The sequence below is a fragment of the Oryctolagus cuniculus genome, chromosome 18 (assembly GCF_964237555.1).
Source record: "Oryctolagus cuniculus chromosome 18, mOryCun1.1, whole genome shotgun sequence".
Classification (NCBI taxonomy): domain Eukaryota; kingdom Metazoa; phylum Chordata; class Mammalia; order Lagomorpha; family Leporidae; genus Oryctolagus; species Oryctolagus cuniculus.
In genome coordinates, this window is record NC_091449.1 from 68,859,405 (window position 1) to 68,879,009 (window position 19,605).

At 70.1% G+C, this 19,605-nt stretch overlaps 1 protein-coding gene across 7 annotated transcripts in view; it reads right to left on the reverse strand.

The window, feature by feature from the left end:
• Positions 1-19,401, reverse strand: part of CBFA2T3 (CBFA2/RUNX1 partner transcriptional co-repressor 3) — a 52,571-nt gene extending 33,170 nt beyond the window's left edge. For 2 of the 7 annotated variants that reach the window (XM_070061927.1, XM_070061924.1), the window contains exon 1: positions 18,851-19,396. In XM_070061927.1, coding sequence (XP_069918028.1) covers positions 18,851-18,938 — 88 coding nt within the window. In that variant the 5' untranslated portion in view covers positions 18,939-19,396. Of the gene's footprint in view, positions 1-7,409; positions 7,826-8,315; positions 8,421-18,850 lie in introns of those variants that run through there. The other 5 variants (XM_070061923.1, XM_070061922.1, XM_070061921.1 and 2 more) reach the window with 5 other exon arrangements.
• Positions 19,402-19,605: the final 204 nt, after the last annotated feature.

Here is a 19,605-nt window from a genome sequence, read left to right on the forward strand (position 1 = left end):
GCTCCCAGGGCCCCAGCTCTGCCCTGGGCCCTTGTAAGAAGACTACGGGTCCCACGACAGTAACAGACTGCCCACTTCACAGATGGGGCAGCTGAGGCTCGGGAGGCCCACGGCCGACTCCTGAGCCGGGCGGTCTGCCCCGCCTGGGTCCAGCCTGCGCCTGCTCAGGGCCCGGCTCTCTCCGTCCCTCCAGACGGCCCGAGCCCCCCCCCCCCCCCCCCGGCATGAGTGAAGGGAGACTGCAGCAGCCCACACACCGCAGCTTCGATATCGGATCCGTCCAGGGAACGTCACTGCACGGCTGGGCTCAGCGCGCCGCCTCAGCTCAGGGCCCTGCAGCGAGGGCCTGAGGGCTCGGGGCTCCCGCCACCCCCACGCCTGCTCCTGATCTAGCTCCACCCCTGCCTCCCCCCAGGCACTCATTTTTCATTTGTTATCCAACTTTTATTTTATGTGAAAGGAAGAAGAAAGACACGCAGAGGGACACAGAGACAGGGAGGGAGGGAGCTCCCATCTACCGGCGCACTCCCAAACGCTGACACAGGCAGGGCTGGGCCGGGCAGAAGCCGGGAGCCCGGAACTCCATCCGGGTCTCCCGCGTGGGTGGCAGGGGCCCAAGTACCTGAGCCGTCACCAGCTGCCTCCCAGGTGTGCAACAGCAGGGAGCTGGGCCCGGAGCGGAGGCGCCAGGACTCCAACCAGGCACTCGGATGCCGCAAGGGTCAGCGTGCCTGCCTCACGGTGCCCGACCCCTGCGGCCTCTGAACCCGCTTGAGGGACGAGACGGCTTGGCCACAGGGTGAGCTTGGGCAGCAGTCAAGGGCAGGAGCCTCCAGCTGGCTGCCCCCTCGCGCAGCACATCTGGGGACGGGGGCCAGGCCGGGGCGTCCTCTGACAGGGCTCAGGACCGGGTGGAGGGCGGTGCCAGGGCGGCCCCAGCGGGAGCCTCCCAGGGGCGGCCAGAGGCAGGAGCCGGGCACACAGACCCCAGGGGCAGGCGTGGGGGTGGGGCAGGCCTGAGGCCAGCTCCAGCTGGGACACTCAGAGCTGGGGGGGGGGGGGCTCCAGGTGTCTGCAGGGTGAGTGAGCATGTGGCTCCTAGGAGCCCCCACTGTGGGGAAACCACCGTCCCCCTGGTCAGAGCCCGTCCAAGGCCAGGCTCCAGCCCTGGCTGCCGGCACACAGAGGGACGCTGGCTCCGCACCACAGACTCCAAGAAACAAGCTGGGGGTGGGCGAAGCAATCGGAGGCCACGCAGCCAGGCCCGGGGGAGGTGCCCCTCCGTCCCCCAGGACCACAGCAGCTATGCCACTCAGGTCACCACTCAGAGCACCTGCCGCGGCAGGGGCAGGGGGCAGAGCACACGGGCGCCGGCTCCACCGGGCCCGACCGGACATACAACCTCACCAGGCCCTGACCACAGAACGAAGGGCCAAAGCCACCGCCGCGGAGCGTCCGTCCCCGCCCGGCCGAGCCTCTCCCCGCCCCGGGCTTGGGGAGGTGCCAGGCGGGCAGATGGGCGGGTGCCGTGCTGGTGCCACCGCAGCCGGGTGGCAGCTGCTCTGGGGGAGACACGCGAGCAGCCGGCTCCCCCGCCTCCCTCCCCGGCGGAACCTTCTGGATGTTTTGACTCATTCCACCAAATGGTCTCAGAGCCTCAGGGGGGATCTGGGGGGGCGGTGCTGCAGTCAAAACAGCGCAGGGAAGCCCCTCCCCCATGGCAGAGCCTTCGCGGGGTGCTCCGTGGCTCCCATTCACGGGGGGAAACAGGCTGGCAGAGGCCAAGGGACCCTCACTCAGGCCGAGCGCACCTGCTTCGGCGGGGCTTCTCTGGGGTGAGGGCCGGGGTTCTGCACCGCGTGGATACACCCACCCGCTGAGTCATTCCAAACGCCTTCACCAGCCAAGGCCAAGGCCAGCGTCCCATGAGGGCGCCAGGGACCCCGCGACTTGAGCCATCGCCTGCTGCCTGCGCCCCAGGTGCCCACAGCCGGAAGCGGGAGTCAGAGGGAGACTCAGGAATCAAACCCAAGCACACCAACCCGGGACGTGGGCGGCCCCGGCCCGGACACGCCCTCCCCGACTCCCGGGGGAGAGGCCTGGGACAGAGTGACACGGCCGGCCATGGCCCTGCTACGGGCAGCTCCCGGTGAGTGCTGGGAGGACTTGCCATGTCCGCCCGAGAAGTGGGGACGACTCGAGGAGCAGCTCCCAGGACTCGGCGAGGCCCACCCGGGCCTCCAAGGCTCAGCTTCCTTCCACAAGGAGCCCTGGCTCACGAGAGAGGCCCCACCCCAGGGTCTGGCCCGACAGCCTGCCCACACACCCACCTCCATCAGGGGCTCCCAGGGCCCCGGTGGCTGTCCCGGGCTCACCTCGAACACCTGCGTCGCAGCCCTCCCCCCCCCCGAGCCTTGGCCTGTCGGTCTGTGAGGAAGGACCCCAGGGCCTGGAGGCCGGCGGCTACTTCAACTCAGGCCCACAGGAAACACGCGTGCCTCCCAGGGCTTGCTGACCGCAGCTCCCACCCAGTGGTCCCTGCACCAGCCTCTCTCCTGCCTGTCCACCCACAAAGCCCCTGGGGGGCGTCAGACGCCAGGCGCACCCCTCCTCAGGGCCTTTGCGCAGGGGCCTCTGCTGGAAGCTTGTCCAGCGGCCAGTGGCTCCCTTCCCCGCAGGGCCCACACCAGCTCACGTCATTGGGGAGCCTGGCATGGGGTGCGTGGGGCTCGTGCCTGGCCTCGGGGAGACCCCGGCACCGACGCCCTTGCTCGCCTCTCTCCCCAGACATGTGGCGTCAGCCGTGATGTGCTGGGGCGGTGACGGGTACTGCGCTCTACTGAGGTCCCGGGGCCCTCGGTCACAGGGGGTGTGCACACTCCAGGGGGCACCGGCTCCACCCAGCCGGCCTCTGGGCCTCGCCCAGGGAGGGGCTGCAGCTGCAAACAGAGCCCAGTCGCCCCCAAGCAGAGCTGGGCTCCCTGTGGCTCTGGGCTGTGCCAGCCACACGTGGAAGGTCTGAGCAGCAGTTAAGCCACCACCTGAGATGCCGGCATCCCATACAGACGCCAGTTCGAGTCCTGGCTGCTCCACTTCCAATCCAGCTCCCTCCTCATGCACTGGGAAGGCAGTGGAAGATGCCCGAAGGCTTGGGCCCCTGCACCCGCGTGGGAGACCTGGACGGAGCTCCTGGCTCCTGGCTTCAGCCTGGCCCAGCCCTGGCCGCTGTGGCCATCTGGGGAGTGAACCAGTGGGTGAAGCTCGCTCTCCCTGTCTCTCTGCCACCCTGCCTTTCAAATAAATAAATACATCTTAAAAAAAAAAAAAAGAATTAAATTATTCTTGAGTTTGGAGGCAGAAAAAGAAGAATGACCCGAATCGTCCTAGCTGGGCGGGGGGATGCTGGAGGGGGCGGGGTCCAGGGAGGGGCCCACCTGCACAGGCAGACACTGCCTCAGTCCAGTGTCCTGACGCCACCTGGCCTGAGCACATGTCCTGACCCGGGGCCACCAGCCGGAGGCTGGCCTACAGGTGCCCTGTGCACAGTGGGGCTGAGCTGCCAGCCAGCCTGAGGCGGCCCAACCAGGCCCGGCCTGCGGCACTGGGGCGATGGGCTCAGGGAATGGGCTAGGAGGTAGCCCTGGCCAACGCCTGCGCAGGGAGAAGCCGACCACCCGTGCGACCCCCTGCCCTCCACATGCAAGACTGGCAGTCACAGCCGAGGGCTGAATGGCGGACACAGGGGACGGCTTGGATAGCCCCTCTCCCAGCTCACAAGCCCGGTCACTGGCCCTGTGGGAGATGGCCCTCAGGGAAGACATGGTTTACCCAGGGCTTCCCGTCAGTGGAGGCCCAGGGAGGACGCACAGCAAGAGTCAGAGGCAGGACAGGCCGGGTGGTCACTGCACGGGTCACGCCTGAGCCAGACACCAAGGAGGGGGGGGGAGGAGAGCGGCAGCGCAGGGCCTGGGGCATCTGGGTGAGGGGAAGGAAGGCGGAGCCCAGCGGGGGAGGGAGTGGCATGGTCCAAGAAGCTGCCCACAGGACCTTGGCTGCCTTCCAGGAGGGTCACCTGCCTGGCCTTTAGTGGACCCCCCCACTGCAGATGGCCCTGGGGGCAGACACAGGGAGAGCAGGTACAGAACCCAGGGACAGCAGTGGCCACGTGTCCGTGAGGACGGGACAGCAGGTGCCGCAGAGACCAGTGGCCGCGTGTGGGACTGGACACGTTGACAGCTGGCCGCCAGACGTGTAGCCGTCTCTGAGCCGCCTCCCGGGCAGCACCAGGAGCCAGGTGGGCACTCAGCCTGCCACACGCTCCGGGGCCCATGGGACCTGGCCACCCACACCTAGGGGTGCACCCAGCAAAAAACAGGTGTCAAGGCCAAGCTGCACAGCTGGACAGGGCAACCCGGTCCCCCGCAGCCACAAAACCCGGGCCAGGGCTGTCCACACCCAGGAAAACAGCCACGGGGGAGGCCGAGAGTTTCCCGCCACATCCAGGAGACCCCTCTGCAAGGAAGCAGAGCGCGGGGTGGGGGGAGAGGTGTGGGGGATGGAACGTCTAAGCCCCGCCTCTCTGCCCAGAGACACGGGCCCGGCGCCTCCATCCTGGCTCAGGCTTGGAGGCCGTGGGGGAGCCCCTCCCTGTAGCCTCGACCCTGGGAACATCTGGGAGGCCTCCTGCCCCGGCACCTTCTGCCGTCACCTGCTGTCCCGGCTGTGGACTTTTCTCAGCCGAGTAAACAGAAGCCCGGAGCCTGGACACCCACCCAGACCCCGCCCGCCACAGCCCCGGGAGCTCACAGCACCCAGATGCCCCTGGGGGTGGGGGTGGGGGAACCAGCCCCAGGGAGCTGGGAGCACCCGGGAAAGGGACCTGGAGGACGGCTGCCTTGCCACGGCCACGCCTGCCCGGCTCCCCGCCCGGTGACCTCCAGCTGGCCGAGGCCCCTAGGCCGCAGGCGGCAGAGCCACAGCTTCTGTTCCACCGCCCCAGGAAGCACGCCATGGGCGGCCAGGCCCCGGCCCCGAGTGCTCCCAGCTCCCCAGCACACACCTCCCCCGCCCCACCTCCACGGCTAGGAGGCAGGCTCCCCAGGTAAGCAGGGCCCTCCTGGCTCCTCCTGCACGCCCGCCCTCCACCCTGCCGTCCCATTCCGGACCAAGGGGGCACTCCGCCTTGTTGTGCCTCCGAGCAGAGCTGTCCTGGGGGGTCAGGAGCCACCCTGCCCCAGCAGGCCCGGAGTATAGATGTGGAGCCATGGGTGCCCGCCTGCCGCGGCTCCCGCATCAGCTCGAGGCGCCCCAGGGCTGAAGCCTGCTGGCCGCGCAGGCACGGGCGCACGCTCCTGCCGTGTTACGGCACCGCGCCTGGCCAGAGCAGGTGTGAGTGACAGGCGCTTTCCGGGCGGCTTGCCTCTGCCAGGGAAACAGCGCCCCTCCCCCTGCCCACGGAGACACGGACCTCCACCAATGGCGGACGCCGGCAGGGAGGCTCCACCTGTGACAACAGCTGGTTGACAACCTGGGGGCATCGCGAGGGTCCTGACAGCAGTCCCCACCGGCCCAGCATAGGGGGAACAGGGACAAGGCTGGCTTCCAGACAGGGCACAGGTCAAGCTCTTCCTCCCTGCCCCTGACTCCCGTGGGCCCCGCCTTCCTGAGGGACACGATGGACAGGGTACAGCAGAGGGTGGACCATGCACGGGGGGCTGGGGCCAGGGTTACAGTCCCCGCCCCTGTGCGCATCTGTCCGTCTCTGGGCACCTGCACGGGCGGTCACTGACTCAGGCAGCAAGCGTAGGTGCCAAACGCAGCGTCCGGCTGTGCGAGCCGCTCAGAGACACAGGGACCTCGCAGGAGGCGGCGGCCAGGACAGAGCCGCCCCTGGAAACACCCACGCTCCCACCCAGGGCGCCACTAGCCGAGCTCGGCCGTGGCCCTTTGACACTCTGGGGGCAGAGGATGCATGGGGCCTGGGGGCAGCTGGGCGTTGCCAGGATGCTTTGGGGCTGAAGCAGGGACGCGCCCTCCCCGCCTGCCGCGCATGGACCCCGGGGCTCGGCGACCCGGCCAGCCGGCGTCTGCAGAGCGCTGCGTAGGAAGGAAAATTAATTTCTTACAGCCATGCAGAATAAAAATACGTGGAGCTGAATGGCAGAGGTTCCTGGAGGTGGTAACTCAATTACGGGGCTCGCACGGCGACACAGGAGCGGCTGGGGGGCCCCGGGGACCGGCGGGGGCCTGGGGAAACCCCACACTCCCAGCCCCGGCTTCACAGGAGCGCCGGTGCTGCCCCGTGCCCTCCCTTCTCCCCCAGTAACACACACAGCGCCTCCTGGGACGGGCGGGTTCCGTGGGCCACGCTCCGCCCAGCGCCCGCCGGCTCCCGGCTGCTCCCCAGGCCACATCTGTTCTCCCTGCGCCCTCCAGCAGGGAGGGGCCGCCGCCTGGCACAGCAGCCCGGCTCTTTCAGGGTGGGAGGTGCCAGCCAGCGGCCCTGGGGCCTGTGGGGCCAGCTGTGTGTTCTGGCGTCCGCCACGGGATGGGGCGTGTGTCGGAGAGGCTCCCGGAGCCAGCCCTCTCTGAGCACGCCCGGGAACTACCCCGGGGCTGTCCGGCCAGTCCCGTGGTGGCCTCGAGCGCCCAGCCAGTGAGGCTGGACCGTCCAGCTCAGCGCCCATGCTTGGGGCAGGGGCCTCCCAGCCTCCACAAGTTTCTCAAACCTGGAGGCAACTTGCACGGGACCGCCGCCCCCACCCTGCGTCCAGCCAAGCAGGAGCCGGGTCCAGAGGAGGAAGCACACGCCCCGCAGGACATAATGAGGGGACATCCTGGCCGGGGGTCAGAGCCCTGGGGCTCCGGCCACTTGGCTCAACCCTGAATCCAGTGCGTTTTCTAAAGAAACATTTTCCCACCGGCTGTGAGGGCCCCGGCCTCGGCCCACAGGGCATGGGCAGTTCTGCTGCGGGCGCGGGGGTCTCCCCATCAGGCTGCCCACCCCGCAGCCCCGGAGTTCCCCGGGTGGGAGGAGCGCCGGGCACCGAGCCGCGCCGCCAGCCGGCTGCCTTCTGCTACCCCAAGCCGCGGTCCAGGGCCGAACCTCCGGCCATCTGTGCCTGAGCAGCAGCGTGCGCGCCCCTCCCCGCCGTTCCCACAGCCCGGCGCCCGCCTGCCCGGCAGATGGACCTTCCCCGCGGCTGAGAGCAGGAGCTGGGGGAGCGCCCCTGGAGCCAGCAGGGCCCTGCCGGCGACTCCGGGAGCCAAGCCAGGGCCGCCGGGGCAGCTCCAGACCCGGTCCCCCCAGGCCCCCGGCTCCCGTCCCCCCGCGGGGCCCCTACTGGGGAACCCGGGCACCCCGGGGCCACCCGCAGGCAGGACGCCTCGCCGTCGCACGCAGCTCCCACCTCAAGTTCCACGACGCTGGGAGCAGGTCCGGCTCCGCCACTCCGGGGGCGCGGCTGCACCCCGCCGCGGGCGCCAACTTTGTCAAGTGGGGGCCGGGGCCCGCAGCGCGGGCGGTGCGGAGGTCCGGCGGGCGGCCGCGCACTCGCAGCCGGGTTCCCGCGGCGGCTTCTTTCTCAGAGCTCCGTCCCCACCGCCGCGACGCGGGGCGGTCGGCGCGCTGGCTGCGCCCGGCTCAGGCGCGCGGCGGGGCCCGGGCGCGCGGGGCGGCCGCCGGGGCCATGCCCGGGCTCGGCTCGGGCCGCCCGCGCGGGAACAAAGCGCGCACGCCGCCCCGGGCGGGCTCCGGGAGGCCGCGCCTTCGGCTCGCGGGCGCCGGGCTCCGGTGCGGCGCGCTCGCCCGAGTCTCACGGGGCCCCGCGGCCCCCGCCCCGCGCGCTCCGCCTCCGCCCCCTGCCCCCCGCCGCCGCCGCCGCTGCGCCACCTGCCTCCCGCTCGGCGCCCATCGCGCTGGGCTCCGCCCCGGGGCGCCGGCCGCGGGAGAGGCGCCCGCGCTCGGTGCGGGCTGTCGCGGAGAGCGGCTCCGCCCGCCGCAGCCCCCGCCACCCGGACGCGCCGTGCGCACCGGGCCGGAGCCCTGGGAAGCGGCCGGGGCCGGAGTGAGGAAGCGGGACGGGGGCGCCCGGGCCGTGCGCAGCGGGAGAGCCCGGCGCTGCGGGGCGTGGGGTCCGTGGAGCAGCGAGCACACGGCCGGAGCGCGCCGTGCCCACCGCGCCAGGCGCGCGGGTCCGTGGGGGTGGGCCCCGCGCTGCGCCCACCCCTCCTCGCCTCGCCGGGCAGGCCGCGCCCTGCACGGGGGGGCGGGCGGGGGCCGCGGCCGTGCGCCCCTCCTCGCCACGCACACCCACCTCGGAGCCGTCGGCGCCGCGGCCTCGCCGCCCTCGGAGCAGCGGCGTCTGATCCGGGGGGCGAGCGCGCCCCTCCCCCGCCCGCGCGCCCCCCTCCCCGGCGCAGGCCCCGGGCCCGGGGCCACCTCCGCGCTCGGCCGGCAGGGGGCGCGCTCGCCCCGCCGCGGTTCCGCCTGGAGCCCCAGCGCCGGGGCGGGAAGCGCGGGGCGGGCGGGGTTCCTCGCTCCGCGCCGGCCCCCTGGCCCGTTCATTTGCATCTGCTTTGCATCTATTTGCATGCTGCTCATCTTCCTGCCAACCTGCAGGAATGCCCGGCCCGGCCGCCCCGCCCGACTCCTACCCGCTGGCCTCTCTCCCCGAGTCCAGCCCGCGCGGGCTCGCTGCTGCCCCTCCGCTCACGCGCACGGTTCCCAGGGTGGCCGGCCCGCAGGCTTGGCTGGGCGTGTGTGGTGGCGAATCTGTGTGTGCCCCGGGGGTCCCCAAGCCCCCAGTGCGGGCTCTGCGGGGCACCCCCCTTGTCCCAGGTCTTTCCAGGCCCAGGCACTCGCCCCGGGAAGGGGATGGAGTGGACTAGGGGCCCTGGGCGGAGCTGCAGTCACCAGCACGGGGCGGCCTTGCCGTGGGAATCCTAACTCCTCCCGCACCTGTGCTCAGCCCCATGGGGAAGGCGGGGCCTCCCGCACCCCCCATCCCCCGTGGCTGTTATTTTATGTTCCGCCGAAATGGGACAGTTAGACGCTGCCTGGGACCCAAGATGCCTCCATCCCAGCTCTGCCTTGTGGAGGCCACACAGCCCTGCCGCCTGCCACTGCTCCAGCATCAGCTGGGAGCCCGACACGCCCTGGGGCCACTGGCTCACTGGGCAGGGGTGGCTGGGACCGGCCTGGGGCTCCGCAGCCATGGCCCAGCGCCGGACACACCAGCGCCGGGCACATCCCTCCTTGGTTGTCTCAGCCTCAGGCCTGTGGTGTTCAAGGAGCCACGGCTACCAGCCCAGGACACCCCGGGGCGAGTGAGGGGCCCGGAAAACACACCATAGTCACCGCGTCAACCCCCAGGGCCCCTGAATGGCAGGAGGCCGTGGCGGGCGGCTTCCTTCTGGGGTTGGCCGCTGTGCCTGCACAATCCCACTGCCCCCTGCCGTGTCCCTCGTGGCCCCCACGGCCTGCCGGGGAGCTGGCCACCAGCTCCCTTTGTACTGTGAGCCCAGGAGTCCAGGCCGCCCCCGTGACCATCACACGTTTCCCATTGACGGAGCTGTCGGGAGTGCGACACTGCCACCCACGCCACTTTATGACCGAAAGGCAACCGGCGGGTTCTGGACGCCACAGTGACGTGACAGCCGCTGCCATCCACTGCTACGCACACCACGTGAGGAGCTGCCCGGCACCGGGACCCGGAGCAGCACGACAGGAAGAAAAGCCGCAGGCCGGGAGCAAGTGTTTCCCAAACACCTGCCTTGCAAAGTGTTGGAGCCCAAGAAGTACCGAGAGTGCTGAAAACCGGACCGTGAGACATCACCCGGCCCAGGAAGAGGCAGACCCCGCACTGCACACCGCGGCGGCGTCCCTCAGCGAGGACCAAGACCAGGAAGCGTCACTCAGCATGGAACCCAGCTGTCCCCAGGCAGAGCCTGCAGGAATCTCAGGGTGACACAGCACAGCGCAGGGGCCAGGGAGACGCGTGGGGCGGCTCATCACTCTCACACCCAGGAGAAGGCAAACCCAGGAAGGCACACAAAAGGCCAGGGGTCGCCAGGGCCTGGGGGGCCGGAGGGATGGATGGATGGAGCCGGAGGACTTCCAGGGTGTAATCCCTTCTGCCAGACGCTCGTTTAAACATTTTTGTGTGTTGGGGCCAGTGCAGCGGTGCACTGGTGACACCGGCGTCCCACGGTGCAGTGCTGTCCCGGCTGCTCCACGTGGCCTGGGAAAGCGGTGGAGGATAGCCTGGGTGCGTGGGTCCCTGCACACATGGGGGAGACCCGGATGGAACTCCTGGCTTCAGCCCTGGTCATTGCAACCATCTGGGGAGTGAACTAGTGGGTGCAAGATCTCTCTGTAACTCTGCGTTTCAGGTAAACAAATCTTTTAAAAATGTATTGATTGATTTTTATTTCATTTGAAACAGCTGTCTCCCATCTGCTGGTTCACTCCCCAAACGCCATGACAGCCCAGGCCGGTAACCGGGTGTCTCACGTGGGTGGCAGGGCCCAGGTCCTTGAGCCATCTCCTGTGTCCCATGTGGACATGGGCAGGACCCAGGAGGCCCTGGCCAGGCGCAGGGCAGTAGGGCAGGGAGGGATGGAGCCGGCAAAGACAGAGCTGTCCTCCCTCAGAGCCCCTGGCCGGGGTGGGAGGGGCTGGGCTCTGGGATTTGTAGGCCAAGGCTGGTGGGCGGAGCCTGTGGGAGGGGCGGCCAGACCAGTCCCCTTTGGGGCTCCCTCCCACCTGGGTGGGAAAGGGCCTGAGGGCCCCACCCCCTAGTTCCTGCTGTGCTTGTCAGAGCCTGGGTTAGGAGCCCCCGGGATGAGCCAGAGAGGCTGGCCATGGAGAGTGCCGCGTCTGGTTCTGTGTGCACGGAGCCAGGCCGCGGAAATCCTGGCTCTGGGCCCGGCAGAGCAGCCTGGGGGCAGTGTGGGCCGAGCAAAGGCTATGCAGGGCCAGGTCTTTCTGCAGTGGGGACAGTCCTGTTTCTGCAGGTGGCTCCCAGGGGGGGGGGGCTGCGCTCCCTTCCCCGCCCTGGTGGGGGGTGGGCTGCCCTGTCAGCTCCCAACCCCCACCCCGTGTCTGTGCCAGCCGTCCACATGGGGCGTTCGCAGGAGGGAGGCCCAGGAGGGCAGCCCTTGCCCCCAGGCTGCAGGGGAAGCAGGCGGGAGGTGCTGGGGGAGCGGTGGGCCGTGGCCTGGGTGACCTGGCCGGCACTGGACACAGCCCCTCATCCCCAGTTGTCCTGCAGGATCCTAGACCAAGTCAAGAGGGAAGGCCCCCAACATCTCAGCCCCGAGGACCCCCAGAGGCTGCGGGGCACAGGGCGGGCCTCTGCCCACACTCACTGGGAATTTATCTTCTCGCGGCATTTTCGCGGTTGTTATCCAGAGCATAAAAATCGATTGGCAATTTACTCTCTAAGACTCACGCCCCAGGGGTCTGTCTCGGTTCACAGCACCGATTTAACGATGAGGGGTTAGAGGCGGCTCCAGAGCCCACCCACAGCCACTGCTCGGCCCTTCCCAGCGCCTGGTGCGAGTCCAGCAGGGTCTCAGGCCGGTGAGCAGACGGACACGGCTCCGGGGCCAGGGAGGCCTCGGGAGAAGATCAGAGTGTGTGCGGGTCCGGTCAGCAGTCAGGGCTGCCAGCGGCTGCAGGGACCACATCTGTGTCCCTGGGAGGCCACAGACGGGGGCTGGGCCGGGTGGTGTCTGTGCCAGCTGCCTGCTCACTGCCGTCCCCGCCTGCTCCAGGGGTCCGAGGCCCCAGCACAGGGCCCGTGACCCTGTGGCAGCCTCCAGCTGCCCTGCGATGTGAGACCAAGCCCTCATGCTCTGCCTGGTGCAGTGCCCGCTCCTGACGCAACCCCCAGCCCACAGATGCATGCATACCCCCTCGGCCTCCATCATGGGGCCTCCCAGGGACAGAGGGGACGCAGGTGGGTACTGGGGCCTCCCGGGGACAGAGGGGACACAGGTAGGCGCTGGGGCCTCCCAGGGGACAGAGGGGACGCAGGTGGGTGCTGGGGCCTCCCGGGGACAGAGGGGACACAGGTAGGCGCTGGGGCCTCCCAGGGGACAGAGGGGACGCAGGTGGGCGCTGGGGCCTCCAAGGGACAGAGGGGACGCAGGTGGGTGCTGGGGCCTCCAAGGGACAGAGGGGACACAGGTGGGTGCTGGGGCCTCCAAGGGACAGAGGGGACACAGGTGGGTGCTGGGCTTCCCAGGGGACAGAGGGGACGCAGGTGGGTACTGGGGCCTCTTGGGGGCAGAGGGGACGCAGGTGGGTGCTGGGGCCTCTTGGGGGCAGAGGGGACGCAGGTGGGTGCTGGGGCCTCTTGGGGGCAGAGGGGACGCAGGTGGGTGCTGGGGCCTCTTGGGGGCAGAGGGGACACAGGTGGGTGCTGGGCTTCCCAGGGGACAGAGGGGACACAGGTGGGTACTGGGGCCTCTTGGGGGCAGAGGGGACGCAGGTGGGCGCTGGGGCCTCAGAGGGGACGCAGGTGGGCACTGGGGCTTCTTGGGGGCAGAGCTGCCTGAGAAGTGCTCCAGGGCGTGGGCTGGGGAAGAAGCCCCAGTAGTCAGAGGCCTTGGGCGTCGTGGGCTAGGATGGGGAAGTCCTCCTGGCCGGGAGGGGGAAGTCCCCACCCCCACCCCGCCCGGAGCCTCCGAACCAGGGCGGCAGGAGGTGTCCCTCCCACTTCTGAGCCTACCTCCTCGGCTCCCTGCCCTGTGCTGCCCGGCTGACTGGGCTCACGCACACCTGTGCACACCTGGGCATCTCGCCTGCCCCCGTGACCCTGAGTCACACACACCTGTGACCCCTGCCAGGCTGGGCTGTAGCTTGAAGTCATCGCTTGGCCCCCAGCACCCACTGAGGGAGAGTGGCCACATTCCATGCCAGACCCCAAGGGTCAGGGCCATTTTATAGGAGATTTTAGCTTGAAACCCACAGAGCTCCCGGGGGCCCAGCTCACACGCGTCCTGGCTCAGCAATGTGCTCAGCTCACCTGTGTTCCACCAGTCTATGCAGCTCCTGGTCTGTGCCCAGACCTTGACCCTCCCGTGCTTGGGACCCCCCAGCCCCAGGAGCCCAGGGTCCCTCGAGGAGGCAGAGCTCCGGGGCACCCCTGCTGGGCAGGGCTCACTCTGGCCAGAGGCCAGGCTGCTTCCCAGCGCAGCTGCCCACAAGGGGCTGGGGACGGCACGGAGGGCGGCGGGAGTGCACCGCCTGTCCCAGCTGCACCGGACCCCGGAGAGCAGAGAGGGAAGCACCTGGCAGTTTCAGTTTCCCACAGGAAGCGCACCCCATCTGCCTCGGCCCAGCTGTGCCGTCTGCTCCGGGCAGGCAGCAGCCCCCTGCGGGAGCCCCGGGTCGGGGGGGGGGGGAATGGCCCCTACCGTGCAGGGGAGGAAAGCCCACCATGGGGCTCCTGGCCGAGGGGAGGGGGGGGGCTGCCTGGGGAGGGCGAAGCCCCTGGGTCCACAGTGGGACTGGTGCTTGTGTCTCCTGCCTGTGCCCTCCGAGCTGTGGCCTCGACCCCGGGCCAGGGAGTGGCCGTCACTTGCTTAGGACCTGGAGGTGGAGTTTGGGGGACACACAGAATGTGGGTGGAGGCCACCCCCAAACTGTGAGGGGGCAGGGTTGGCAGGTCTTGGCGGTCTCTGATGGACAGGCCAGGTGGGACACAGGCAGCTAGGGCAGCAAGCGAAGGCCCCCCGCAGGTCCTGTGAATTCGGGGCTTCCCAGACACTCAGACTGGGAGGGAAGAGGAGGCTCAGGGAGCCTGGGGGCCCTCTCTGCCTCTGGGGAGGGTGAGGTGGCGGGAGGCACCATCCAGGTGGGCCTCAGCGGGGGGCTGCACCCCACTGTCCCAGACCTAAGCGCAGGCCCCCATTTGTGGCCATGCCAGGCAGTGGGCAGACCTGGCCCATGGCCAGGACCCCAGGACACTGGCCAGGCCTCTCTGGGCAAGCCTGGCTCCCATCAGTCTTGGGTTCACCCTACTGACCCTTCTTGCGGTCTCCTCCGTGGCAGGGGTGTGGGGACCCCGCCCACTCCACCCTTGGGAGTCCCTCAGCGTCCAGCCCTGCCCCGCCTCAGCCCGGGCGGCGGCCTCACCCTGCGATGTTCCCGGCATCAGCTGGGTGTCAGGCCAGGCTCGGTCCACTGTGCAGCAGCACCAGCCCGGGGTCTCCCAGTGGGTTCTCAGGGGCTCAGCTGCATGGGGGGGGGGGCTCCTCAGAGTGCAGCCTTGCTTCCCAGCCCTGTGGCCCGTTCCGCACACCCAGGGCGTCGACTGCCCTCCGTGGGGGACACGGCTGCAGAGGGTGGCAGCAGACGGGGCGCCAGCCTCTGGAGCTGGCGGCACTTGTCCCTGGCTGTCCCTGCGGTCACCACCGCCCAGGTGCGCTGAAAGCACCGGGGTCCAGACCCCTGGCTGCTTCCCTGGTGCCCAGCCCAGCCCCTCTGGGCCCCACCCCGTCCCACGTCCTGGGAACGCCCCACTGCCCTCCACACACTGCTGGACTTGCCGGCTCACACCTGTCCACCAGGCCTTAGGCCATCCCCTGACCCAGGCCCTGCCCCTCCCCGTCCGAGAGGCCCAGACCGGTGGGGGCTTTCAGGGTCACAGTGACCAGCCTCAGAGCAGCAGACCCACGTGTGTCCCCAGGGCTTGGACACCCCCAACAGCCCTGCTGGGGCTCCCTGCTGTGTGTTCTGGCCCCCTGGGCTGGCCCTGCCACTGTGGGCCGGGCCTCGGCTCCTGCTCGGACCTGCTGTGGCAGCCGAGGTGCCGGGAACCACTCCAGCACCCCCAGTCTCGCCACGCGGCTGTCGGGTGTGGGGTCCCAGGGACCTGGTACACGGTCTCCGCTTCTAGTGCCGAGACCCCCCCCCAACCTGGAGCCTGCGACTCAGACACTTGGTTGTGGGAAATGTCAGCTTTGTGAGGCGGGCAATAAAGGCAGGAGAGACATGCACTGGACAGGGGTTCTGGGGGAGACGTGGGGGAGGGGAGGAGGGGCTCCCCGAGAACAGAGCAGGACAGTCATACAGAGACCTGGGGGCAGTGGGGGAGGGAGTGCATGGCCTGGGGGCAGTGGGGGGGAGGAGGTGCATGGCCTGGGGGTAGTGGGGGGAGGTGCATGGCCTGGGGGTAGTGGGGGGGGAGGTGCATGGCCTGGGGGTAGTGGGGGGGGAGGTGCATGGCCTGGGGGCAGTGGGGGGAGGTGCATGGCCTGGGGGCAGTGGGGGGTGCATGGCCTGGGGGCAGTGGGGGGGAGGAGGTGCATGGCCTGGGGTTAGTGGGGGGGAGGGGGTGCATGGCCTGGGGGTAGTTGAGGAGGAGGTGCATGGCCTGGGGGTAGTGTGGGGGGGAGGTGCATGGCCTGGGGGCAGTGGGGGGGGAGGTGCATGGCCTGGGGGCAGTGGGGGGGAGGTGCATGGCCTGGGGGTAGTGGGGGGGGAGGTGCATGGCCTGGGGGTAGTGGGGGGGGAGGTGCATGGCCTGGGGGTAGTGGGGGGGGAGGTGCATGGCCTGGGGGCAGTGGGGGGAAGTGCATGGCCTGGGGGCAGTGGGGGGGAGGAGGTGCATGGCCTGGGGTTAGTGGGGGGGAGGGGGTGCATGGCCTGGGGGTAGTTGAGGAGGAGGTGCATGGCCTGGGGGTAGTGTGGGGGGGAGGTGCATGGCCTGGGGGCAGTGGGGGGGGAGGTGCATGGCCTGGGGGCAGTGGGGGGGAGGTGCATGGCCTGGGGGTAGTGGGGGGGAGGAAGTGCATGGCCTGGGTGCAGTGGGGGGGTGCATGGCCTGGGGGCAGTGGGGGGGGAGGAGGTGCATGGCCTGGGGGCAGTGGGGGGGTGCATGGCCTGGGGGCAGTGGGGGGAGGGGTGCATGGCCTGGGGGAAGTGGGGGAGCAGGTGCATGGCCTGGGGGCAGTGGGGAGGGGAGGTGCATGGCCTGGGGGTAGTGGGGGGGAGGAGGTGCATGGCCTGGGTGCAGTGGGGGGTGCATGGCCTGGGGGCAGTGGGGGGGAGGAAGTGCATGGCCTGGGTGCAGTGGGGGGTGCATGGCCTGGGGGCAGTGGGGGGGAGGAAGTGCATGGCCTGGGTGCAGTGGGGGGTGCATGGCCTGGGGGCAGTGGGGGGGGAGGAGGTGCATGGCCTGGGGGCAGTGGGGGGTGCATGGCCTGGGGGCAGTGGGGGGAGGAGGTGCATGGCCTGGGGGAAGTGGGGGAGCAGGTGCATGGCCTGGGGGCAGTGGGGAGGGGAGGTGCATGGCCTGGGGGTAGTGGGGGGGAGGAGGTGCATGGCCTGGGTGCAGTGGGGGGTGCATGGCCTGGGGGCAGTGGGGGGGAGTAGGTGCATGGCCTGGGGGTAGTGGGGGGGTGCATGGCCTGGGGGTAGTGGGGGGGAGGAGGTGCGTGGCCTGGGGGCAGTGGGGGGGAGTAGGTGCATGGCCTGGGGGTAGTGGGGAGGTGCATGGCCTGGGGGCAGTGGGGGGGAGCAGGTGCATGGCCTGGGGGCAGTGGGGGAGTAGGTGCATGGCCTGGGGGTAGTGGGGGGGTGCATGGCCTGGGGGCAGTGGGGGGGAGGTGCATGGCCTGGGGGCAGTGGGGGGGAGGAGGTGCATGGCCTGGCCGCGGTGGCCCCCTCCCACCCCAGCTGCCCAGCCGTGGCCCTGCTGGGGTGGACGTGTCCCAGAGGAAGCCTGGGCCTGGATGTCCTCGCCCGGCACAGACAACTTCTCCATCCACACCAGGAAGAAGTGAAAGTTCTCTTGGCCTCAAGAAGGCCCTGACTGACTCCAGTGAGACCCTGTGGGACCACTTCCTCCAGGAAGCTGGCCTAGATTGCACTCTGTGCACCATTCCTAGGCTAGGGTCATCTTCCTGCTGGGGAAGGGGTCCTGGGGGGGGCAGGAGGAGCGCACAGTCCAGCAGGACCAGGGCCAGAGCCGCCCCTGCAGCCCCGCTCAGAGCCTGGAGCTGCTCAGGGGGTCGCTGGGAGGACACGGCCCCTCTGAGGCCCCTCCCTCCACCACCCCCATCTGCAGCCAGGGTTCGGATCCCGCAGGGTCCTCAGGTCCTGTGAATTCCTCAGACCCCCCGACTCCTCCTGGCCCGACAGCCAGGCTGGGGCTCCTCTGGGCGGGCGCTCACTGCACACACGCCAGTCTGGCCCGGGACCCCACCCCTCAGCCTGACTGGGCTGCTCCCTGTCCCACCCTAGGCCTGCTCTGGCCCTCAGCCCCTCGTGCAGCCGAGCCTGCACAGCCCCCAGCACACACAGCAGACGCCTAATCAGCCCGCAAACGCGGCCTGCCGCACGTGTTCCTCGTGCTCTACCGATGGCACTGCCAGGGACCAGGCCCTCGGCGTCCAGCGGGGACAGCGAGGGAGCACCGAGGGCCGTCCGGGTGCCAGACGGCTCGCAGCCGAGGGCACCCCTCTCCCAGACCCCAGACGCACTGGCCGCCTTCCCCGCCCCCTCCCCACAGCTCTGACCCAGGCTCTAAACACCCCTCCTTCCCCCAGCCCTCAGGCCTGAGGTCCCAGGGCTCCAGGGTGGCAGGGCTGAGCCGTCCAGGGCTCTGCCCTGGGCCCTGCAGCCACCCTCAGCCCTCCAGCAGGGCCCTGCAGGTGCTGCCCCCAGTGGTAATTTCGGGTATTGCAGGGCCCCCAATGCAGAGCCCCCAACCGCGCCTCTGTGTGGCCTGGGCCGGCCCTCGGTCCTGGGGCGCCCTGGACAGGGCGGTGTGTCCTGCAGGAGGGACTCCCTGAACCCCAAACCCTGGACGTAGCCCAGGCTCATCCTGCAGCGGAGCACCCGCTGCACCACCACCGATGCCGCTGGGCTGGGGACAAGCTATGTCCGCAGCCCACCCAGACCTTGGCCGCCCCGCCCCAGACGACCACGCACGCTCGGCCCAGTCCACAGCGCCCCTGGTCTGAGGCTTCCGTAGCCAGCCCCAAGCAGGACGTGGCTGCCGGCTGCACACGTGGGCAACGAGGAAGCTGACGCCCAAGGGCATGGGGATGCTGACCCCAGGATGGAGAGGTTGGTGTGGACGTGGCTGGGGCTGGCCTCAGGCCAGCCACAGAGGGAGTGGCCTGGAATATGGCCCCCATGTGGAGCTGGCAGCAGTGCCCTGGGCCCTGGTGCTGGCGAGAGCCGGGCACAGCTGGGCCCTGCATGACTGGGCACTGGGCTGGGAGCCCTGGGGGCTGTGGGAGCCTGCAGTGTGGCTGCAGGGCTGTGGGCAGGGCAGCCCTGAGGTCCCTGGCGTCCCGGGATGAGGCCTCATGAGGTCATGGGGTTGCATGGGCTTGGCAGAGTCAGGGTAGGCGGCAGCCTGCTGGGCCCCCGAGCCTGCAGCCCACGGGCAGGCTGAGATCCAGGGTTCCTGTGGCCCCCACCTGCTGTCCTGGCAGGGTCCCGCTGTAGACTGGGGCCTGGGTCAGGGCCGCGGGCACCAACCCCTCGGGGGCCGTCCTCCAACCTCAGCGTCCCCGTCCACCCTGTCTTGAAGCCTCGCCCTGGAGCCTCCCAGGAGGAGGGCAGTGCCCCACGCTCGCCCCCCTCCCAGCCACAGCCCCACTGGGAGGGCATCGCCGCCTCCTCCAGGCTCTCAGCGTCTGTCTCCGGGTGGGGTTGGGATGCCCGCCTGGCACCTGCCGGCCTCACCGGGCCATCTGCCCTGGCTGAGGGGGACGGTCCCCCAGGGAGGCCCTGAGGCAGAGCCGGGCAGGTGGCAGCCTGGAGATGCCACGTTCCCGCCACCTGCTGTGCTGCCCCTGCAGCCCGCCCCTCCCGGCCGCTTACCTGGGCCTCCCGTCCCGGAGCCGGGGTGCTCCGCGCAGCCAGTGGACGCCAGGAGCCTGCTCTCAGGCAGACATGATGCCCGGGACATGGAGCTGGAGCCGGAGCCGGAGCAGGGCTGTTCTGGCCCTGTTCTGATCCTGGAGCTGTGAGGCGGCTCCGGCCAGGGGCCAGTGTGGGGGCCCAGGGCCAGCCCAGGACAGGCTGCTCCCGGGAGAGCGCGGAGGGGGAGAGGAGGGGCAGGGCTGGCCGGGTGCTGAGAGCCCCCAGAGGCTCCGGGCCCTTCTGAGGCTGCTGCCTGGGGTCCTGGGCAGCTGGCCCCTGGGAAGGGGCGGGCAGCGGCAGGGGCTCATGTGATGGGGGCGGGCTGGGGAAGTGCCCCTGCGCCTGCAGGGGCGAGGCAGCCAGCTGTGTCGCCGTGATAATGCGGCGGGGCCAGGGGCTGCAGCTGCACCCGCCACTTCCCCGACAGGAACCATCTGGGGCCCTGCCCGGCCCCGCTTCCCCCACCGCCACTCGGTGCCTTTCCAACAGCTTCCTCCTGCCCGGCCCAGCTGCCCGGCCGGACGGCGCGGCTCGCAGGCCGCTTCCTTGACCCTGTGGGCAGGTGGGCGTCACTGGGGGCAGCGTCCACTCCGGCCCAGCACTCCCCAGCCTGCCCCGCCTGCCCGGCTCCCCACCTGGGCGTGGCCCTTCCTCCAGCCTGGTGGCTTGGGGGCTCCTCCCTCTCTCAGGCCAGGCTTTCCCCAGCGCCCTCG